Raw genomic sequence first — 21714 nt, 5'->3', positions numbered from 1 at the left:
TAAGATTATTCAAGTTTCAAAACGAGTACTTTTTGGCTATCCACAGCAGTGAACTAGCTAGCCACAGCAGTCAACTAGCTAGCTGGTTAGCGGTTTAGCTTTCAAGCACATTCACTAATTTGTTTGTAAACAATTAACAAGCTAGTTAGCTACCACATGTTCTTGTCAAACTGTCAACAGATGTGAATCGGACATGCAAGAAAATATTATTTGAGTCACTTCAAACTGCCAATGTGAACAAGACGTTTCCATTGTCTGATGAACCTGCTGTGGTAGCCCCCACCACTTCTGTTGATTTTTAGCTTCGGTGGCCAAAGTTATCTTAAGTTTGTAGTGGCTAATTAAAGAAAACCTAAACATGGATTAGCTTCTCCTAGGCCAGATCACTTTCAGGGTAAGGAAATTTGTAAAATAGTGAACTTTCCCTTTAAAGCTACAATCAGCAGTTGAAACAATAACAATGTGTTTTCCCCACGCCTGTTTTGGTAAAAAGCTGAGGGATAGGGTTGTAACCACTCTCAAATTCATAGACAGAGCTATGGATGCAAAGACTGACCATCCATGATATTACAATTATGGTTTTACCCATATTTTGAGGCATGTTTGTTGATTTTTACTTTGTTTACAAACATTGGAGTGAAAAAAGCTTATATTATGGTTTCTAATGGGGTACGACAGTTGAACTAAGCTTGTGAGGCATTTCTAAGTTATATTCTTCAACAATCAATGGGTACATTTAATTAACTCAGAAGTCCCAAAATGGTTGAAGCGCTTGCAGATTGCTCCTTTAAGACCCGAGAAGAACGAAGAGGATTAAGAAAATGAAAACGCTTATTTGAAAACTCTGCTGCTCCACCAAACATTGGTTGAATAATAAACTACGAATCAAATGAAATACTTTCAATGTACAAGCTAGAGAGTAACAAGTGGCTTTAATTGAGGCTGCCTCCTTTTAATGACACAGAATTAACGAAGGTGGCAAAGCAAAAGCATCACCCTTTCAGATTGCAATACATTTCCACATTCTGTCATATCATGCTGAATGCTGCAATATTGAATGACTAGATGGTATGGCAAGTATCATTTGACCAGCGTCTCCTTAAAATGTCTGAGCACAACAGCGGAAAGCAGAAAGCTGCAGAAACAGAAATATGGCACAACCACCCTCTCTACGCCTTCGAGTATCGATAGTCAAGACAACATAACGCCACTTAATATAACACGATGCAACATAATTGAATTCTGCAAAAATATAAGTTAGAGGGCTCACAATGGGGCGACACCCAGGAACACCTGTGCATGTTCAAGGGATACAAGGGAAAATGCCTATTTGTAGTTCAAGGTAATACGTTTGTAAGCAAAGCTATACACACAGCAGCCATATAGACAGAAACTAAAGTAAGGCACAAAACTATGCTATCTGACAGCATAAGGTTTGTTAACAAATGCCACAACATATCTAAAAGATAGCCTACAACTATAGTATGGTCAATTAATTTCTCTATTTTATTAATAACACACACACACACACATAGTTACCATATGAGCAATATCTAGTGGGATGGTTATGGAATTCTTGTTCAATTCTGAAGTCGTGGAGTGGTAGGCTGGATCAAGTACACACAGTGAAAATACCACACCTGATCTAGGATCAGATTTGAACATCATGAATAAGACCACATGGCCGGGGAGTACCTGGTCAGCTCTCCTACTCTGAGACGCTTCATGAATACAGGCCCTGTTTTGAAGTATGCGGAGGACGTTTGTTGGGTGTCATTTTACGCTGCTTTTACGTTCTTCAAATTGGTACAGCAAAACATTGTAAGCAATAAAAATCCTCCCAGGATCAAAACACATGAAACTTATGTGAACACGCTGAAAGGAAAATGCCACAAGTATCCAACATTTAGTTTTTGTACGGCATCCAGTGTTTAGCGTTTGTTTATAGGCAGCGCTTTCCTAATTGTCTTGCCATAGTATTCCATCGATCAAGGGAAATAAAAAATATATATACACGTAATAATAATATTGGCGCTGGTGTTGTAGACAGGTGGCCTTAGACTTGGTCTGATAGTAATCATAGGCTAGAGTTTGTCACTGTAGCTTGCATGTTCTGGGTCTGTTAAATAGACATCACTAATATGTCACACACGTCATTCACCAAACAAGATTATCAGAGCTCTGTTGATGAAAGAGGTAGCATGATCCCAACAACAGTTAGAAATGGAGTCCCTCAACGTGTGTACAGGTAACTGCCAAAATAAAGGAAACACAAAGTGTTTTGAGAGGGCGTTGGGCCACCACGAGCCAGACCAGCTTCAATGCACCTCTATTAGCAGGAGGCGACAACCTTCTTCCACGATAAATTCCATCATTTGGTGTTTTGTTGATGGTGGTGGAAAACACTCTCAGGCGCTGCTTCAGAACCTCCCATGTGTTCAATTGGGTTGAGATCTGGTGACTGAGATAGCCATGGCATACGGCTTACATTGTTTTCATGCTCATCAAACCATTCAGCGTACATTCGTGCCCTGTGGATGAGGGCATTGTGATCCTATGGCCTGCCCAGTATTTTTATACATGACCCCTAAGCATGATGGGAACCTAATGACTTAATTAACTCAGGAACCAAACGTCTGTGGAAGCACCTGTTTTTAATATTAATATACTTTGTAGCCGTCATTTACTCAAGTGTTTCCATTATTTTGGCAGTCACCTGTACATTAATGTTCTGGCGCTGAAAGCAGGCTAAATCAAACTCTAAATGAAAACACATACTATTCGAACCCAGGTCTAGTGGTGCTATTCTATATCATGAGTCTTCAGTCAGGCATGTGTGGGCTTTAATATTAGTATGGACTACCGGTAAGTGCAGGTTACACCTCCAGACCCAGCTGGGGGCACAGAGTGAGTTTATCGCGCATCGTTGAGCTCCCTGGCCACGGTAAGGATCTCCTTAGCCCCTTTACTCAGCAGTAGATTGGCCAGGTCTAGACCTAGCTTCTCAGAAGCATCCTGGGCCGGGCCTGGCATGTTGTTCGCTGTGACGCCAACTCGCTGGACCCACTCATCCACTCGCTCTTCCACCTACCACAGAGAAAAGACGGCTTAAATAAACTAAATAAATATGCCCTGAGAAGGGAGCCCCTTGGTGAGCTGACACGTTTAATGAGAAGAGGTTCATTTGTGTTCTGACTGGGAGTGAGAAATCAGTAGTCGGACCTTATTGTCTGAAGCAATGCTGGTCTGCATGGTCTCCTTGAGGCTGTCTGAACCATCCAGGCTGTACACTGCACCCGTCAGGTAGAGCTGGGGTAAATAAAAAACAACAGTTGCAAAAGGCACACACGCAAGAACGCAACCATGGATATGCGATGACACACGCATGCACGTTAGCAAATGTCATAAGCCCTCACCTGAGAGCCCTTGACTTCAGTGTGGACAGCAACTGGTACACTGCAACCCCCCTCCTACAACAAACAAAAGTGATTACACTGGAGTGTAGACAGTCAAATATAATGGGACATTCAAGAAAACATTGACATTTGGTTAAAGGGGGTAATCTGCAGTTGCTGCATACATTTTTTTAAATGACAAATTCATGAAATAAAATGAAATTGTATTTGTAACATCCTTCGTAAACAATAGGTGTAGACTAACAGTGAAATGCTTGATTACGACCCCTTCCCAGCAACGCAGAGACAAATAAAATTGAGAAATAATATAAAAGTTACAACAAGTAATAATAAATACACAATGAGTATTGATAACTTTGCTATCTATATACAACCAGTACCGAGTCGGTGTGCAGGGGTATGAGGTAATTGAGCTAGATATGTAATAATAATATTAATACGGTATAACTAGGAATAAAGTGATTATTCAATGGGACAGATAATAAACAGTAGCATCGGTATATGTGATGAGACAAAAAAATGGTCAGATCGTTAAATAGTTAACCAATAGCTACCTGGACTAACTATACTGAACATAAATATAAACGTAACGTGCAACAATTGCAAAGATTTTACTGAGTTACTGTTCATATAAGGAAATCAGTCAATTGAAATAAACTCATTAGGCCCTAATGTGTGAATTTTACATGACTTGCAGGGCATAGGCCCTCCCACTGGGGAGCCAGGCCTTGCCAATCAGAAAGAGTTTTCCCCCACAAAAAGGGCTTTATATTACAGACAGAAATACTCCTCAGTATTTTTGTTCAGTTTATTGAGCAGTCTTATGGCTTGGGGGTAGAAGCTGTTCAGGGTCCTGTTGGTTACAGACTTGGTGCATCGGTACCATTTGCCGTGCGGTAGCAATGAGAACAGTTTATGACTTGGGTGGCTGGATGCATGAAGTTTTGGGGCCTTTCTCTGACACAGCCTGAATGGCAGGGTGTTCGGCCCAGTGATGTACTGGTATACTGATGCACTGTAATGATTTATACCCATTTATTATTGAGGAATGTAATTTAGAAATGCCTCATGAGCTTAGTTCAACTGTCGTACCCAATCAGAACACAAAATATAACCGTTCTACTCCAATGTTTGTAAACATTGTATATATATATATATATATTTAAACACTGTATTGCCTATAAACATGTTTAAAACTATAATTTTTAAATCTTAGATGGTTAGTCATAGCTCTGTTTACAAATTTGTGAGTGGTTACATTTCTCCAGACCCCTCCATCAGCTTTTTACCAAAAAGAGGTGGGGTGTACGCGTTGTGATTGTTTCAACTCCGGATTGCCCTTTTAAGTACTGTTTATGTGACATAATTTTAAAGTCTACCATTACTTTATTATTTTTTTTAAATGTAAAGACTTCTACTTTCACTTGAAATTGTACCTCAAATGCCGGTTTCCTAGGCAAAGATTAAGCCTCGTCCTAGACTAAAAAGCCCTTTCAATGATGATTCTCCGTTGAGCATACTTTTTAGTCCAGGATTAGACCGAGGCAAATCTGAGTCTGGGAAACTTGTCCTATACGAGTATCAACATTAAGTAGCATCAACAATTCACTAGCAGCCAACAATTCACAGATACACTGGACAAACACTATAATAAAACATCTAGGAGACAGAGTGAGACTTGCCAGTCGTCTGAGGAAGGCTCGCTCTGCTATACAGCGCAGGACCGTGTTGGGGTCGTGCAGAACAGACACCATCTCCAGGATGTCCTTGTCCTTGGCCCGCACCTCAATGGCAATAGCCCCCTGGAACACAGCCAAGCATTGGACCCTCAGTCAGTTAAGACCACGCTGAAAATTCTTACAGTTGAAGTCGGAAGTTTACATTCACTTTAGCCAAATACATTTAAATTCAGTTTTTTCACAATTCCTGACATTTAATCCCAGTAAAAGTTCCCTGTCTGAGGTCAGTTAGTATCACCACTTTATTTTAAGAATGTGAAATGTCAATATCAGTAGAGAGAATGATTTATTTCAGCTTTTATATCTTTCATCACATTCCCAGTGGGTCAGAAGTTTACATACACTCAATTAGTATTTGGTAGCATTGCCTTTAAATTGTTTAACTTGGGTCAAACATTTCACGTAGCCTTCCACAAGCTTCCCACAATAAGTTGGGTGAATATTGGCCCATTCCTTCTGATAGAGCTGGTGTAACTGAGTCAGGTTTGTAGGCCTCCTTGCTCACACACGCTTTTTTAGTTCTGCCCACACATTTTCTATAGGATTGAGGTCAGAGCTTTGTGATGGCCACTCCAAAACCTTGACTTTGTTGTCCTTAAGCCATTTTGTCACAACTTTGGAAGTATGCTTGGGGTCATTGTCCATTTGGAAGACCCATTTGCGACCAAGCTGATTTCTGGGATGTTGCTTCAATGTATCTACATCATTTTCTTTCCTCGTGATGACATCTATTTTGTGACATGCACCAGTCCCTCCTGCAGCAAAGTACCCCCACAACATGATGCTGCCACCCCCATGCTTCACGGTTGGGATGGTGTTCTTCGACTTGCAAGTCTCCCCCTTTTTCCTCCAAACATAACGATGGCCAAACAGTTCTATTTTTGTTTCATCAGACCAGAGAACATTTCTCCAAAAAGTATGATCTTTATCCCCATGTACATTTGCAAACCGTAGTCTGTCTTTTTTATGGCGGTTTTGGAGCAGAAGCTTCTTTCTGAGCGGGCTTTCAGGTTATGTCGATATTGGACTTGTTTTACTGTGGCTAGAGATACTTTTGTACCTGTTTCTTCCAGTATCTTCACAAGGTCCTTTGCTGTTGTTCTGGGATTGATTTGCACTTTTCATACCAAAGTACGTTCATCTCTATGAGACAGAACGCGTCTCCTTCCTGAGCGGTATGACGGCTGTGTGGTCCCATGGTGTTTATACTTGAGTACTATTGTTTGTACAGATGAACATGGTACCTTCAGGCATTTGGAAATTGCTCCCAAAGATGAACCAGACTTGTGGAGGTCTCCAATTGTTTTTCTGAGGTCTTGGCTGATTTATTTAGATTTTCCCATGATGTCAAGCAAAGAGGCACTGAGTTTGAAGGTCGGCCTTGAAATACATCCACAGGTACCACCTCCAATTGAGTCAAATGATGTTAATTAGCCTATCAGAAGCTCCTAAAGCCATGACATCATTTTCAAGCTGTTTAAAGGCACAGTCAACTTAGTGTATGTAAACTTCTGACCCCCTGGAATTGTGACACAGTGAATTATAAGTGAAATCTGTCTGTAAACAATTGTTGGAAAAATTACTTGTGTCATGCACAAAGTAGATGTCCTAACCGACTTGCCAAAACTATAGTTAGTTAAGAAAGACATTTGTGGAGTGGTAGAAAAACAAGTTTTAATGACTCCAATCTAAGTGTATGTAAGCTTCCGACTTCAACTGTATACAGTGCCAAAAGGGGTCTCGGACGAAGGCCTGGAGATAATGGGTTAGCAACTATGATATACCCTTTCAAGGTAAAATGTTCAGTTTTAATAACAGTTTAGCGTTTTTTGTTATTACACAATGGAATAAGGACCACAGGTATAGGAGCTAAAGTTGTACATTTCTCCTTCATAAAATAAATCTACCCACCTGTCCAACAGCGTACATACAGTCCTCAGGGCCCAGGATCTTCAAATGCAAAGACACAAATTAAAGATACTATGAATTCGTAAAGTTTTCAGACCCCTTGACTTTTTCCACTTTTTGTTACGTTACATCCTTATTCTAAAATGGTTTCAATCATTTTTCCCCCCTCATCAAATCTACACACAATAACCAAAAATGACGAAGTAAAAACTGTTTTTTATTTTATTTCTGCAAATGTATTAAAACAAAAAAACGGACATATCACATTTACATAAGTATTCAGACCCTTTACTCAGTACTTTGTTAAAAAGCAGCTTTGTCAGCGAATATAGTCTTGAGTCTTCTTGGGTATGACGCTACAAGCTTGGCACACCTGTATTTGGGGAGTTTCTCCCATTCTTCTCTGTAAATCCTCTCAAGCTCTGGCAAGTTGGATGAAGAGCATTGCTGCACAGCTATTTTCAGGTCTCTCCAGACATGTTTGATCGGGTTCAGGTCCGGGCTCTGGCTGGGCCACTCAAGGACATTCAGAGACTTGCCCCGAAGCCACTCCTGCATTGTCTTGGCTGTGTGCTTAGGGTTGTTGTCCGGTTGGAAGGTGAACCTTTGCCCTAGTCTGAGGTCCTGAGCACTCTGGGGTAGGTTTTCTTCAAGGATCTCACTGTACTTGGCTCCGTTCATCTTTGCCACGATCCTGACTAGTCTCCCAGTCGCTGCCGCTGAAAAACATCCCCATAGCATGATGCTGCCACCACCACCATGCTTCAAAGTAGGGATGGTGCCAGGTTTCCACCACACATGACGCTTGGCATTCTGGCCAAAGAGATCAATCTTGGTTTCATCAGACAAGAGAATCTTTTTTCTCATGGTATGAGTGTTTAGGTGCCTTTTAGCAAACTCCAAGCAGGCTGTCCGGTGTCTTTTACTGAGGAGTGGCTTCCATCTGGTAACTCTACCATAAAGGCCTGATTGGTGGAGTGCTGCAGAGATGGTTGTCCATCTGGAAGGTTCTCCTATCTCCACAGAGGAACTCTCTCTGACTCTATCAGAGTCACCATCGGGTTCTTGGTCACCTCCCTGACCTCCCTTCTCCCCCGGTTGCTCAGTTTGGCTGGGTGGCCAACTCTAGGAAAAATGTTGGTTAATTACAAACTTCTTCCATTTAAGAATGATGGAGGCCACTGTGTTCTTGAGGACCTTCAATGCTTCAGAAATGTTTTGGTACCATTCCCCAGATCTGTACCTCGACACAATCCTGTCTCGGAGCTCTACGGACAATTCCTTCAACCTCATGGCTTGGTTTTTGCTTTGACATGCACTGTCAACTGTGGAACATTATATAGACAGATGTGTGCCTTTCCAAATCATCATGTTCAATCAATTGAATTTACCACAGGTGGACTCCAACCAAGTTGTGGAAACATCTCAAGGATGATCAATGGAAAAAGGATGCACCTGGCCTCCATTTCTGGTCTCATAGCAAAGGGTCTGAATACTTATGTAAATAAGGGTTTTCTGTTTTTATTTTTAATACATTTGCAAACATTTCTGAAAACCTGTTTGCATTTTGTCATTATGGGGTAGTATGTAGATTGGTGAGAAAAAAAGATGTAATCAATAAGGCTGTAACATAACAAAATGAGGAAAAAGTCAAGGGGTCTGAATGCTTTCCGAAGGCACCGTATACAGTAGGGCTTACATATTTTCTATAAACCACATACAACTGAATCTTTATGCATTAAGATAAATCTTGGTATGGACAAGGTGTTGTGAAGTGGAATGTTGTAAGTAGCTACCTGGCTGACTCGGCTCTCCCAGCCCATGCGACGGAGTCCAGCTGCAGCCAGAATAATGGCAGAGAAGTCGTCCTTTTCATCCAGCTTCTTCAACCTCGTGTTAAGGTTTCCTCGCTGGAAAAAACCCCACTAAGGAAACAAACTCACAACCCTCTACAGATATAGTCATTACTGATATGATGTGCATCCGATTTGAAATGAAGATCCTGTTTTGACATTTCGCTATACTGTGGGTGGCGGTGAGTGAAAGGATACAATATCTTTAAACTCAAGGTGGGGGAATCGTTTCTTTAGCTGAGCAGCCCGTCGCAGCGAACTTGTGCCTATCACACTATAAAAATAAATCAAGATCAATGTCAAGCCACTCCTTTAAAAAAGATAGGAAAAGAATCTTCAAACAGTGTCATGAGTAAAATTCAACTGTGTTTCGTACCTCTTGTCGGGCAGGGTGTCGAGGGATTTGCCCGTGTTTTTGGGATGCAAGACCACTGCATCATGGGGGTTCTCCCGCCTTAAAAGAACAGGAAGCAAAACAAATATATATATTTAAAATACCTTTATTTAACTAGGCAAGTCAGTTAAGAGCAAATTCTTATTTTCAATGACGGCCTAGGAACAGTGGGTTAACTGCCTGTTCAGGGGCAGAATGACAGATGTATACCTTGTCAGCTCTGGGATTCGATCTTGCAACCTTTCGGTTATTAGTTCAATGCTCTAACCACTGGGCTACGCTGCCACCACTCAAAACAAATATTTACCATTAAAATATCGGAGGCTAATTCATTCCACAGTTGTGGTGAAGACAATCCTACTTCAATAGTAGATATTCAGAAAGTGATACACTCGAGTGCGCTCGGAGTATTCAAAATAAATGTCTACACACGTAGCTAGGCTAGCTAGATCATGATTTCAAATCTATATTGTCAATGAAATCTATGTGTAGGAACCTGTATACTATTTAAAAGAAAGATCTTTAAATATATTACAATATCTGAGTTAAACTGATAGTGTTTCACACCAAACCAGTGTAACGTCTGAACACAAACAAAAGAAGCCCAGATGAATTAGGACAGTGTGTTTTTTCTCTGTGGATCCTTACAGAGGCACTATTGTGTTGACTTACTTTAGCACAGCTCCTATGGTAAAGCCAGGAGGCAGAGCCGTGGGCAAATCCTTCAAAGAGTGGACCACCAAGTCTACCCTATAGGAGACATAGTACAACAGAGTCATTTATTTTGCAAAACTTCAGAGCGAAGACTCTGGACATTAACACCGGCACAAATCAAAGTCTTGAAGACATCAATGGTTTTGTCTGAAGTGTTGAAGCTACTCAAAATGTATGCCATTAAGTTGTAATAAAGAAAGTACTTGGACAGTAGTATCTTTCCAGGTTCGGACTAATAATAATGTAGCCTACAGTTTGAATGTACAGTATGAATGTACAGTGCTTAGTGAATGTCTACACACCCCTTGCACAGTCTCCACATTTTGCTGCCTTTAAATTACATATGAAAATGTATTAAATTATATATTTTTTTCCTACAGATGTGCACAACCTACTCCACATTTCCAAAGTGAAAATATTTTCAAAATGTATAAAAAAAAAAAAACTAAGATGTCTTGATGGCATATGTCTTTACACCCCAGAGTTAATACTTGGTGGAAGTACCTTTGGTAGTAATTACAGCTGTGAAAGAATTTAAATCAGATTCTACAAACTTTGCACAACTCTTAGGGCAACATTTATCCACAGTTAAAATTTGTCAAGCTCAGTAAATTTGGTTGGAAGTCATTGATGGACAGCAATATTCCAATCTTGTCTCAGATTTTCAAGCAGATTTACGTAAGGACTGAGACTGGACCATTCAGGACTGGACCACTCAACAACTATTGTAAAGCCATTTTGATGTGTCTTTGGCATTACAATTGATGTAATTGTCCCGCTGAAAAATAAAACTATATCCCAGGATTAGGTATTCAGAAGACTAAGGCAATGTTTTGTGTATAACTTTTTATCTGGGCTTTTCTCCTTTCATATTATATATATTTTTTTTCTCCCCAATTTTAATCTTGTCCCATTGTTTCAACTCCCCAATGGGCTCGGGAGGCGAAGGTTGAGTAATGCGTCCTCCAAAACATGATCCGCCAAACCGTGCTTCTTAACACCCGCCCGTTTAACCCGGAAGCCAGCCGCACCAATGTGTCGGAGAAAACACTATTCACCTGAAGACCGAGGTCAGCCTGCAGGCTTCCGGCCCGCCACAAGGAGTCAGTAGAGCGCGATGAACCAAGTAAAGCCCCCGGCCAAACCCTCCCCTAACCCGGACGACGCTGGGCCAATTGTGCACCGCCCGATCACGGCCGGTTGTGAAGCAGCCCGGGTTCGAACCTAGATCTATAGTGGCGCCTTAGACCACTGCACCACTCGGGAGGCACCATTCATATTTTTTTCTCCTGAAAAACTCCCCAGTCCCTGCCGGTGACAAGCATACCCATAACCTGATGCTGCCATCACAATACTCAAACGCATATGATCAACAATATTGTATTTACTCCACATTACTGACCTGTATGACAAAGTGAAAAAAATGAAGCCTATATTAGAAAACCCACTTCAAATCATCCATTCTGTTTGCAACAAGGCTGTGAAGTAATACTGCAAGACAACACTGCCAAGAAATTGACTTTTTGGCCTAAATTAAAAACTACAGGCTTAGGTCAAATCCAATACAAACACAACACAGAGTCAAGCATTGTGGTGGCAGTATCATGTTGTGGGTATGCTTGTCACCAGCAGGGACTGGGGAGTTTGTCAGGATAAAACAAATTATGAAAGGAGCAAAGAGTTAAACCTAACCCTAACCCAGGTAAAACGTTAGAGGAAAACCCTTCTCAGTCTTCTAAAAAGCTAACCCTGTGATAGAGTTTATTTTTCAGTGGGAAAATCACAGAATTTTTGGTCAGACACACCAGAATGGCTTTTCAAAAGGTGTCAAGTGTTCATGAGTGGTCCAGCCTTAGCCCTGACTTGAATTTGCTTTAAAATCAGATACAAGGTTGGAATATTGCTCCATCAATGACTCCCACTCAAATTTACTGAGCTTGAGTCATTTTGACAAAAACAATGAATAAATGTTTCCCTAAGAGTCGTTGGTAGAAAAGTTGGTAGAATCTTATTCAAAATCTCTGGCTCCCCAATGGTGGAACAAACTCCCTCACGACGCCAGGACAGCGGAGTCAATCACCACCTTCCGGAGACACCTGAAACCCCACCTCTTTAAGGAATACCTAGGATAGGATAAAGTAATCCTTCTCACCCCCCCTCCCTCCCCCTTAAAATATTTAGATGCACTATTGTAAAGTGGTTGTTCCACTGGATGTCATAAGGTGAATGCACCAATTTGTAAGTCGCTCTGGATAAGAGCGTCTGCTAAATGACTTAAATGTAAATGTAAAATGATTCACCGGTGTAATGGCTGCCAAAGGTGCTTCGACCAAGTATTAACCCTGGGGTGTGAAGACATACGTTATCAACACATCAACAATTTTCTTATTCATTTTGATTTAACTTTGAAAATGTGGAGTAGGTTGTGTAGCTCGATAGGAAAGAAATCAAATATATTCCCATTTGAGATGACATTTTAAGGCAGCAAAATGTGAAGACTGTGCAAGGAGTGTGTGGACTTTCACTAGCGATTGTGTATTACAAGGCTTATTCACACACAAGAGACCACTATAATCACCATTCTTGACAACATTTCTCTTGACAACACCCAAGCCTGACAAGTGGATCCAACTGAAATGCCAGTTCCAAATGACAAAATTAGACTTACTCGTTCCTCTCCAGAGCAGTCTCCAGTTCTTTGGTGAAAAGGCTCTTCTCTCCGATCTGCATTTAGAAAGCAAATAGGTTACTAACTGTTAACCCCATAACATTTTCAGTTCAGACCATAAGTTTATATGTACACGATGGAGAAAACACTATATTTTAATGGCAGTGGTTTTTTGCACACTACTGAGTCATGTAAAATGAACAATTTGGGCAACAATTTAGTTCTCATGAGGCACGCTTTAGTATATAAATAGATGTACCTTTGATAACGCTGTGTCAAGGATTTTGTCCCCTGTTGTTGTCATGCCAACTGAAACAGAAAGACAATGACATCATCAAAGTGACAGTCATTTAATTACTGTATTGTACATATCTTATTGGTGATGCATCTCTATAGTCAAATGAAAAGTACTGCACTATAAGTAACACAACATACAGGTAACTGCGAAAATAAAGGAAACATCAACATAGCGTGTTTTAATAGGGCGTTGGGCCAGAACAGCTTCAATGCACCTTGGCATATATTCTACAAATGTCTGGAACTCGATTGGAGGAATGGAACACCATTCTTCCACAAGAAATTCCATAATTTGGTGTTTAGTTGATGGTGGTAGAAAACGCTGTCTCAAGAATCTCCCATAACCCTTAGATTGGGATGAGATCTGGTGACTGAGACGGCCATGGCATACGGCTTGCATCATTTTCATGCATTTTCATGCTCATGAAACCATTCAGTGACCGCTCATGCCCTGTGTATGGGGGCATTGTCATCCTATGGGTGCATAGCCATGGTAGCCCAAATATTGCCTAAATAATGGCCAAGCCCAGCCTTTTTATACATGACCCTAAACACATCTGTGTGGAAGCACCTGCTTTCAATATACTTTTTTTATCTCTCATTTACTCAAGTGTTTCTATTATTTTTCCAGTTACTTGTATATACTCTATAAAACCTTTTTTTCAAACATTTAGAAAAAAGGGTTCCAAAAGGTTCTTCAGCTGTCCCCATGGGAGAACCATTATTGGTTTCAGAGAACCCTTTTGGGTACCAAGTAGAACTATTTTGGTTTCCAAGTAGAATCCTCTGTGGAAAGGCTTCTACGGGGAACGGAAAAGGGTTCTCCTATGCGGACCGCCGAAGAACCCTTTTTAGGTTCAAGATAGCACCTTTTTTTTCTAAGAGTGTATTGCGGGACACCTGGACTCACCTATTTCTATGTGGACATCGGGGTACAGTCCCTTCAGCTTTTCTGCAACGCTGTCCGTCTGAATACAAGCCAGCTGAGGAAAACAAACAAATGAACAGAAATCAATTGGATTACATCATTTGTGTGTCTGCATTTTGGATGGTTGGTTTCTAGCTAGTTCACTTCTTGGATAATATTGAATATCATAGGCTATTCAAGAAGCAAATGTTCAGCCGTGAGTTACCAAATCAGTGGGACATGAGCATAAGAGGCTGTAGTAAAAGGCTAGAAATTACTGGAGTCGTGAACGATCTATCTCTGATGCAGGAGGTGCAGACGTCCCTGACTGCTGTATCAGAGGGAACAGAGAGGGGAACCTTATCTGATAAGGAGTTGCCATGCTCTCTGCCCCCTCATTCAAAAGCTGTTTCGCCATTCCAAAGTGTAACTCTACAGTAGTTTCACTGACACTGGGAAAATAGTTCAAGTGAGAAATGATATTACCTGAAATCAACAACAACAACAAAATGCCATTTGGTTCCACTCAACCACCAACGGTATCATACCTGGCTCTTTCGGGTTCCAATTCGTATGACCCGGCTAACTTTCCCATTCCCATCCTGTTGGGAGAACATGAAAGCAATACATTTACAACAGACATTTTTTCCAATAATGGAGTTTTTAAACTTCTACTTGTAGTTGCAGTTCATGGAGGTTATTCCCTTCGTATTGTGTCAACTCCTTTCACTATAAACCACATATAACTGCTCCATACAATAACATTTATATAAGCTCTGCTTGAATTGCTTTCCTCTTACCCTGATGTACTTATAAGGTCCATCCATAGTTCTCAGTAATCCTTAGCTACTACAAGCAGAGCAGCACGTTGTGTCGTCTGTAGAGCTGTGAAAACCTACTGTGTCTATGTGGGGAGCAGTGGCAAGTCATGTAGCCTAGCCCGAGAGATACGGAACAACTATGCATCTTAACTTCCTACACCCCCATTTCCCTGGTCCTAGCTGATAAGTCAAGAGTGCCGATTCATTGTGTCAGTTATTATGAGCAGGGAGGGGTAGTGATGGACTTTAGAAAGATAATTTGTTTTAGGCATTTTCCAAATGGTTACGAAATTGGCATGTACTGTATGTATGTGGAAAGCAACAATGTGAAAAGAGTTTTCTGTTTAAATCTGATCCCGTTCAAAGCTGGCAACCTTTAGGTTTTATAGGAGAAGATAGGAGTCGACCGACTGGATATTCCAGGCGCGTAATACAGCAGCTGTAGAAACTCTGACAGGCAGCAACATCATATTATGCTGTTATTTAGAGTTAGTTTAATGAATGAACGCACATCATTTGTACTGCAGGAACTGTCAATCTGCCATTTAGAAAGGGACAGCTAAGACGTAACATGACATTAGCTTCTAATCTACAGGTTGTTGAGGCAGATATTATTTGTAATGAAACCCTTTGATATGTGAGATGTATTGTCCAATGGTAGAGCTCCGAGGTGCAGAAAGGCGCGTGAGTGAACCAATCAGAGCGTTCCGGCTTGGTTGTAAAAACGGCGCATGGCTCACTGCGCGGAATATTATCAGTGAGGTATGACTGTTAATGCAGAGTGCTAGCTAACAAGCCAAGTCTCTCACCTGGGAATTCTCCTCTCTCGACATCTCAGTGTAGCAATAACGATCCGCGAGTATTGTCTTTGTCAGTGACAATTGTTCGCGACATGCAATCCATGAGAATATAGCTAATTCCTTGTTAACAGGGATGAAAATGGCATTTGTAACTAGGGTAATTTATTTTTAAATGTTTGTATTATTCATAATACAAAAATCAACTTACATTGCTACATCGTCTAACAAAACAAAACACAGGTATTAACAAGAAAACACTAAAACATACATACTAAAAAAATATCAATAAAATATATATTTTTAATTAACAATTCTAGTGCAATTGTATTCATTCTGAAAAAAATCGAATTATAAGGATTCAGGAAGATGTTATTATTGTTGTTATTAACTAGGGATAATGTCTTAACAAGTGATTAAATTCAATCAAAAACATGTGTAATTTTGGTATAGAATTCTGTACTTTTTGTTTGCGTAGAAATTATTTGGCAACAAGAATAAGAAAAATCACTATTATTTCAATGGTCTTGTTATCATTGCAAAAGTAACATACTGTATCCTTCGTGTTAAAAACATTGGTAGTGTTCAAAATGATAAATAAGTATTCTGCAAGGTTTTCCCAAAATGATGACACAAATTTACATTCAAAGAACAAGTGAGTCAGATTCTCACCTTTTTCACAGAAAACGCAGATATCAATAGGCACAAATATGGACAACATATAATTACATGGATATATCTTATGTAGAATTTGAAAGTGTACTTCCTTACATTCTTTTGGTATACAATATTTGCAAGGCCTTAACCAAGCTTTTTTTCCAGACAGTTGGTTCTGTCACGTCCTGACCATAGAGAGTCCTTTTTTTCTATGGTAGAGTAGGTCAGGGCGAGACTGGGGGGTTAGTCTAGTTTATTATTTCTATGTGAGGTTCTAGGTTTGTTTTTCTATGTTGGTGATTGTGTATGATTCCCAATTAGAGGCAGCTGGTAATTGTTGTCTCTAATTGGGGATCATATTTAAGTAGCTGTTTTTCCCACCTGGGTTCATAGGGTATTGTTTTGAGTTAGTGCACGTAGCATCTCTGTTGTCACGGTTCGTTGTTAGTTTATTTGTTTATTTGAACTCAACATCGCTGCGCCTTGGTCCGATATTCATTCCAATGAATGTGACAAGTTCTGTGAACGGAAAATTTGTCTTATATATTTACTACAACAAGCTTTCTCAAGTAAGCCCACGCCTTCCAAACTAAGTTCTGGATCAGATTTGTGATCATTACCAAAGCTTAGATTAGTTTTCATTAGTGTAGTTAAACCACTGGGAATGGCTTTGATCACAGAAATAAACTCTGAAAGGTATTGGAAACTCATTCAATGTTATGAATTGTTCATATGTAAGAATATTACCCCTGAGTAATGTCTGCTTTCAACTTACACTCTCAAAAACGTAGATCCCCTGAACACACTCTCCAGATCCCAATCACCTGAATTCTGACCACCTGTTCACACACCTGTATGTCATTTACACACACTATTTGGTTCAGTTCTTTGCACCCCATCAATGTGAGGTATTGTTTGTTTTTATTACAAGGTCTACTTGGAGCGCCGTCCTCACCAACGACGCCTTTTTGCCTTTTCCCTGCCTGTCAGATTTCCTGTCGTATACCTCTTGCCTGCTCTCCAAGACTTCATTAGCCTTTTCGCTGCATGTACTGTTTCCATTTTGGAGTCCCTGTGTATGATCTTCTGTCTGTCCCTGGACCCAGCTACCTGCCTCTTCCTGGGGTCCTTTGCTAATAAACACCTGCTGCGCCTTGCGCTAGAAACCAGCACTCTGTCTCCCATCGTATTCATTACACCCTGTTGTCAAAAACATCAAGAACAACGTCAACATTCCTCTTCCTTACAGTTATGTCTGAATTATTTCACAAAAGAGCTTTTTGCTGGGAAAAATTGTGCAGGAAACATATTTTCCAGGCCATTAAAGCTTATTGGTGAAACCTAGCCAATTTAGTGGGTAATCTTTCAGGAATATAATTGCGTTTCAGTACAAATTGAAGGAACGAAATACCATATTGAATCAATTTTGATCAAACATCCTTTCAACCAGTTGATCTTAAATGTTATTTATGTCAACAAAACCCAACACTTCCAAACTGCCTTCAGCTCTTCTATTGGAGAGGACTGGTGGCCCGTTCCTGTAGGTTCATGCTCTACAACATCCGCAGAGTACGACCCTGCCTCACACAGGAAGCGGCACAGGTCCTAATCCAGGCACTTGTCATCTCCCGTCTGGATTACTGCAACTCGCTGTTGGCTGGGCTCCCTGCCTGTGCCATTAAACCCCTACAACTCATCCAGAACGCCGCAGCCCGTCTGGTGTTCAACCTTCCCAAGTTCTCTCACGTCACCCCGCTCCTCCGCTCTCTCCACTGGCTTCCAGTTGTAGCTCGCATCCGCTACAAGACCATGGTGCTTGCCTACGGAGCTGTGAGGGGAACGGCACCTCAGTACCTCCAGGCTCTGATCAGGCCCTACACCCAAATAAGGGCACTGCGTTCATCCACCTCTGGCCTGCTCGCCTCCCTACCACTGAGGAAGTACAGTTCCCGCTCAGCCCAGTCAAAACTGTTCGCTGCTCTGGCTCCCCAATGGTGGAACAAACTCCCTCACGACGCCAGGACAGCGGAGTCAATCACCACCTTCCGGAGACACCTGAAACCCCACCTCTTTAAGGAATACCTAGGATAGGATAAAATAATCCTTCTCACCCCCCTTAAAATATGTAGATGCACTATTGTAAAGTGGCTGTTCCACTGGATGTCATAAGGTGAATGCACCAATTTGTAAGTCGCTCTGGATAAGAGCGTCTGCTAAATGACTTAAATGTAATGTAAATGTGACTGACTTTTTCAGTTTGTGAGACTTATTTTCCCAGATGAAGTAAAGAAAGGTCTTATTGATCTCTTTACAAGTAGAGGGATTCACAAATAAAGATAATGAGGGGTACACAAAGCGAGACAGTCCCTCTGCCTTGGACAGAAGCACTCTCCCATGTACAAAAAGATCCCTTTGTAGCCAATTCTTAAATATATTTAGGGTTTTCTTAATTTTAGGAGAGAAATTCATAAGTGTTTTTTTTTGACAGATGTATTCCTAAATATTTAATACAGTCCTTTTAAAGGAATATTTTCTATTTCTCGTCAGAGTCGTATAAACATGTGATTTCACCTTTAGAAACATTCAGTTTGAATCATAATGCAATAGAGAATGCAGTGATCGCATTAAGGGCAACCTGGTCTTGGTCTCTTAAAAACAGTATCATCAGCCAGTTGGGAAATGTTGATTTCTTTGTTAAAAATGGTTAAGCCGTACAGATTTGCAATATTCAGAATATCTAGACATAGAAGTTCCACAACCAAAATGAATAGAAAATGGCGAAATTGGTCATCCCTGTCAAACACTTCTGTTGATACTGAATCTTTTGGATGTATTAAGGTTAAGTAACGCAGAACTATTTATGTGTTTGTAAAACATGCGAATGACTTTAACATTTTCACCAAAGCCAAAAAGTTTAAGTGACCTGAAGAGAAATGAATGTTCAATTGTGTCAAAGGCTTTACAGAAGTTCACAAATAAGAGAACCACATCTGAGTCAATTGCATCTGAATAATCTAGAAGGTCCGAGACTAAATGAATGTTAGAGCATATGTGACGGCCCTTCATAAATCCTGTTTGAGTCTCATTTATAATGGTACATATTCCTTAAATCTTTTGGCATAAACCAGAGCAATCAATTAGTAATAAATATTTAATCAAGTAATTGGTCTCCTTGCCATGGCTAGCTAGCATGCCTGCCGTCTTCTGTTGAGGCTTGGATATTCCATCTGCTGCCTACTGTGTTCTAGGGTACTGTGTAACTAGGGTACTGTGTAACTAGGGTAAATTCTGCCCTTCTGACGTCACGCCATGGAACGTCATTTAACTTCTTTGTACTTTGGCTGCGTTCACGAACATCTAAAAATGGTACTTGCAAATGTGTTCTTGGTCACACACTGAAACCTTTTGGAAACAGAACCTAAACTCAACAAAAAAAGAAAAGGCAGGTCCTCACCAGACATCACCGGCAACAACGTCGCCTATGGGCATAAACCCACCGTCTCTGGACCTGACAGGACTGGCAAAAACTGCTCTTCACTGATGAGTCGCGGTTTTGTCTCAACGGGGGTGATGGTGGGATTCGTGTTTATCATCAAAGGAATGAGCGTTACATGTACTCTGGAGCGGGATCGATTTGGAGGTGGAGGGTCCATCATGGTCTGGGGCGGTGTGTCACAGCATCATCGGCCTGAGCTTGTTGTCATTGCAGGCAATCTCAACGCTATGCGTTAAAGGGAAGACATCCTCCTCCCTCATGTGGTACCCTTCCTGCAGGCTCATCCTGACATGACCCTCCAGCATGACAATGCCACCATCCATACTGCTCGTTCTGTGCGTGATTTCCTACAAGACAGGAATGTCAGTGTTCTGCCATGGCCAGCAAAGAGCCCGGATCTCAATCCCATTGAGCATGTCTGGGACCTGTTGCATCGGAGGGTGAGGGCTAGGGCCATTCCCCCCAGAAATGTCCGGGAACTTGCAGGTGTCTTGGTGGAAAAGTGGGGTAACATCTCACAGCAAGAACTGGCAAATCTGGCGCAGTCCATGAGGAGGAGATGCACTGCATAACTTAATGCAGGTGGTGGCCACACCAGATACTGACTCTTACTTTTGATTTTGACTCCCCCCCTTTGTTCAGAGACACATTATTAAATTTCTGTTAGTCACATGTCTGTGGAACTTGTTCAGTTTATGTCTCAGTTTTTGAATCTTGTTGTGTTCATACAAATATTTACACATGTTAAGTTTGCTGGTTTTCTTGTTGGTGTTTTATCGATTTAAAGTACATTTCACTAGAATGGACTTTTTTGTGCATTGACAATTTATGAGTAAAATGTGTGCAGTTGACCACTGTCTTCTTCAAGACCAATGTCATTGAGCTATAAAAGAAAGGGTCAAGACTGGAGAGCAAGCTACTTTCCAAGCCCAATCCTCTTTTCTGAAATGTTGGATTATCTATCTAGCCTATTTCTAGTTTTTTTCTCTGTTCAGGCCATAGAGATAGTAGTAGTTATAAACTGTTTAAGCATGGACATTACCATTGAGGGCTTCCACCATTTAAAGTTATCATGATTCGACCTTGTTTTTTTCCGAGTTCCAAGTTGTCTTGAAAGCACCATAAATCCAGAGCATGCCAGACTTTGATTACAAAATTTGCCCACGAAGGACCGCCTCGGCACCTTTCTGATCAAGTAAGTACAGCACAACAAAGTGAGTCCAAAAATGTCTTATATGCAGCTGCATACATTATGTAATATACCAGAGAGATATTTATACTGTAGCTAAGAAATTAATACTAAGTGTATGTTCTGTTGTAAGCTGTTAGTTGCCTGTGTGCTTCACCCTAGTAATGTTGTATATTTTCACCTCTTCATTTCACCTACTGTTCTGACGTTGTAGTGCATGTAGCCTATAACCTTTTTTAGAGAAATGTGATCATCGAATATTGTTAAAGTGCTGAACAAATTGTTCTGAATTCTGTCTCTGTACATTTCAAAAGTGCTGAACAAATAGTTATTTTGATTATGTCATCCTAGCTCGCTCATTAATGTCTTAATCAAAATTATGGATCACCTCTTATCTGCTTGTCATCCCCTTATGCCATAGTTTGTAGATCTCAATTGTCAGTAGAAACCACATTTGTTTAAGCAAGTCAGCCATATCAGCCATGTTTCTTTTAAAGGCAGTAAATTAGACTGAATGAACTGTTTCGCTGCCAGACAAGGCTCCGCTGATAGCCAGGTGTATCAGTGGTAAGGTGTTGAGACTGCTGTTCGGACATCTTTATGTACAGTTGGCCCTAACAGTTTGTGGGCATCGTTTGTCACTGTTTTCATGCGATTAATGTATTGTTTAGTGTTGTGTAGTGGCTTTGCTGGCATGCATCCCACATTTTTTTGTTTTTGTTTGCCACTGGCATCATGTGCAAAAAGAGGGATACATGCTCCAGTAGTTCAGAGACGGAACCTGGCGAAGGTGAGGATGAAGTACCTGCGGTGAGGACCGCCGAGTTCAGTCCTCATCCTGGGGAGAATAAGGATGAT

General features: G+C 40.9%; 1 protein-coding gene across 1 annotated transcript; it reads right to left on the bottom strand.

Moving 5' to 3' along the window:
- Positions 1 to 913: 913 nt before the first annotated feature.
- Positions 914 to 14878, bottom strand: LOC123993102 (porphobilinogen deaminase-like). Its single transcript, XM_046294885.1, has 14 exons — positions 14697 to 14878; positions 14445 to 14498; positions 13900 to 13972; positions 12952 to 13001; positions 12693 to 12748; positions 9983 to 10060; positions 9293 to 9370; positions 9115 to 9190; positions 8860 to 8973; positions 7067 to 7105; positions 5099 to 5218; positions 3417 to 3470; positions 3223 to 3309; positions 914 to 3087 (listed from the first exon to the last, which is right to left on the bottom strand). Exons 1-14 carry the CDS (start codon positions 14721 to 14723, stop codon positions 2914 to 2916), a joined length of 1080 nt encoding a protein of 359 aa, XP_046150841.1. The 5' UTR covers positions 14724 to 14878; the 3' UTR covers positions 914 to 2913.
- Positions 14879 to 21714: the final 6836 nt, after the last annotated feature.

Source organism: Oncorhynchus gorbuscha, linkage group LG13 (genome assembly GCF_021184085.1).
Source record: "Oncorhynchus gorbuscha isolate QuinsamMale2020 ecotype Even-year linkage group LG13, OgorEven_v1.0, whole genome shotgun sequence".
Lineage (NCBI taxonomy): Eukaryota > Metazoa > Chordata > Actinopteri > Salmoniformes > Salmonidae > Oncorhynchus > Oncorhynchus gorbuscha.
This window is presented reverse-complemented; position numbering and strand designations above follow the sequence as displayed.

Excerpts from the sequence above, each read along its gene's own strand:
- LOC123993102 (XM_046294885.1), bottom strand. The coding sequence starts at position 14,723 with ATGGATGGACCTTATAAGTACATCAGG. Across the intron at positions 12,749-12,951 it reads TTGACACAGCGTTATCAAAG|ATCGGAGAGAAGAGCCTTTT; the intron begins GTACATCTATTT and ends TTCTAAATGCAG. Across the intron at positions 5,219-7,066 it reads GTATGTACGCTGTTGGACAG|GGGGCTATTGCCATTGAGGT; the intron begins GTGGGTAGATTT and ends GCTGTGTTCCAG.